Genomic DNA, 1,883 nt, shown 5'->3' with positions numbered 1-1,883 from the left:
TCCTTCCTATCAATGAAATGATACGCTCTCTAGCGTATTCGCGAAAAATGAGATTATGAAACTGGTCCAAATCCTTTATTAATGTGATCCTGAAAGCAATAATCCATTGACTATTCCCGCTTACTATCTACCACTAACACGACATCATATCCAACTCAAGTGTAATGTTGAGTTGAACTGCGTTGAGCTGTAAAGTGCTCCTACCGTGTCTAGATACATCCGTTTGAGCGTCAATTAATATGAGACGAAAAAAGTATCAAAATTCAAGCAATGGATGCAAATCACCATCCTCGCGCCAACATAAATTGGCATGAAAAACGTTCGATTTGCCATGCCTAAAATTCCAATGTCAGATTTCTTAGCATTTTCGAAAATCAAACCATTGCCTTTCCAGTTTTCATGAGAGATGCGCACTACCAAGTATTTGTCCTCCTGTTCTTAAATCATCTGGATTGAGCTGAATTGGTAGCGTGCGTGCTTTAGATAATTCAGATGTAACTTGAACAAAGTTGCTACCGACTGTATTTAGAACTGAATCCAGTTGCGAGCATTTGGACAGTGACAGGGTGCATTATACCTGCAAGAGGTCCCCGACATTGATCACAAGCGCGCCCGGTGCAGGCTTCACGTCCACCCAGAAGCTCTCCCCGTCCCCATTGGTGTGCTTCACCTGCAAACCACCAACGCCGTCCTGCGCAAGGACGGTGAGCACGCCGGGGTCGGTGTGCGGGACTAAGCCCATGGTGCGCTCAGGCTCGGGGCACACCGGGTAGTAATGGCAGACCATGAGCTTCCCCTCCAGGCACGAGGTCTCCTCCAGCGCCGCACCCCCGAGCCCAAGCCCCTCGGAGAGCAGCGCCATCACGGCACGGGCCACCGCGGCGGCATGTACTTCCCACTCGATGACTTCAGAGCGGCACACCGACGGTATGCGTTCGGTGTTGGGCGGCGTAGGCCCGAACATCACCTGGACGGTGTCGCGCCAGCTCGCCGCGGGGGACTGGAACAGGTCGACGTTCGAGGAGTAGCTGACCCCGCCGGACAAGGCCCGGCCGTAGTGCGCGGCGCGCTCGAGGGCGGGGAGCTCGTTGAAGGCGCACACCGCGGCGAGGGCCCTCGCGGGGTGGCCGGAGGGGACGAGGGCCTCGTGGTTGACGAGGTGGAAGAAGCCCCAGTCGCGGGCGGCCGCCGCGGTGGCGGCGGCTACGAGGTGCGCGGGGAGGGAAAGGTCAACGACGGGGATGGAGATGCCCGGGGGAGCAAGCGGGACGGAGGCGTAGGGGTCGGGGTGGACGAAGAGGTCGGGGACGGTGGAGACGCCGGACTCGACGAGGCCGCGGACGCCGGTGCGGGACTCGTCGAAGGCCTTGAGGAGGGCCGCGCGGTCGGACTTCGAGGAGGCTGCGGCGGAGGACGCGGCCATGGTCGTCGCGTTCGCGTTGCGTGCGTCCCGTTGAGTTTGACGAGCGGAGATGATGCAGGCGAGAAGCGGGATTGACGTGCCTTGAAGCTGACATGCCCCTAGAATTTGACCAGCGACACGAATTGGGCCAGACCAAATTATGGCAGCCAGGTGGGCCAGAGATCAAACTACGGCCTTCTTTGTCTCAAAAAAAAAATTACGGCCTTCTTTGTCTCAAAAAAAATTGACTCCCTTCTTTTCTCAAAATAATAAGTTTTAAAAAATTATGCAGCCTTCTGATGCAACTCCAGACTAAACAATGCAAAAAAAAAACCCTAGAAAACTTCATCAACTGACGAAAAGAATCGGAAATGGTAAAGGTATCCAAATCAAGGAGACAATGGATAATTGCAAACTAAACAATGCAAAGAACCCATAAAAAATTCTTCGTCAGCTAATGAAGAGGATCGGAACTGGTAAA

At 54.0% G+C, this 1,883-nt stretch overlaps 1 protein-coding gene across 1 annotated transcript in view; it reads right to left on the bottom strand.

Moving 5' to 3' along the window:
- The window catches only part of LOC119324699 (1-aminocyclopropane-1-carboxylate oxidase homolog 4-like), an 8,113-nt gene extending 6,678 nt beyond the window's left edge, over positions 1–1,435 (bottom strand). The window contains exon 1 of the mRNA XM_037598470.1: positions 578–1,435. Within this exon, the coding sequence (XP_037454367.1) occupies positions 578–1,423 (846 nt within the window). The 5' untranslated portion in view covers positions 1,424–1,435. The remainder of the gene's footprint in view (positions 1–577) is intronic.
- Between the last annotated feature and the right edge of the window lie 448 nt (positions 1,436–1,883).

The sequence above is a fragment of the Triticum dicoccoides genome, chromosome 6B (assembly GCF_002162155.2).
Source record: "Triticum dicoccoides isolate Atlit2015 ecotype Zavitan chromosome 6B, WEW_v2.0, whole genome shotgun sequence".
Lineage (NCBI taxonomy): Eukaryota > Viridiplantae > Streptophyta > Magnoliopsida > Poales > Poaceae > Triticum > Triticum dicoccoides.
The sequence above is the reverse complement of the archived record's forward strand: the minus strand, read 5'-3'. Positions and strand labels throughout refer to the sequence as shown.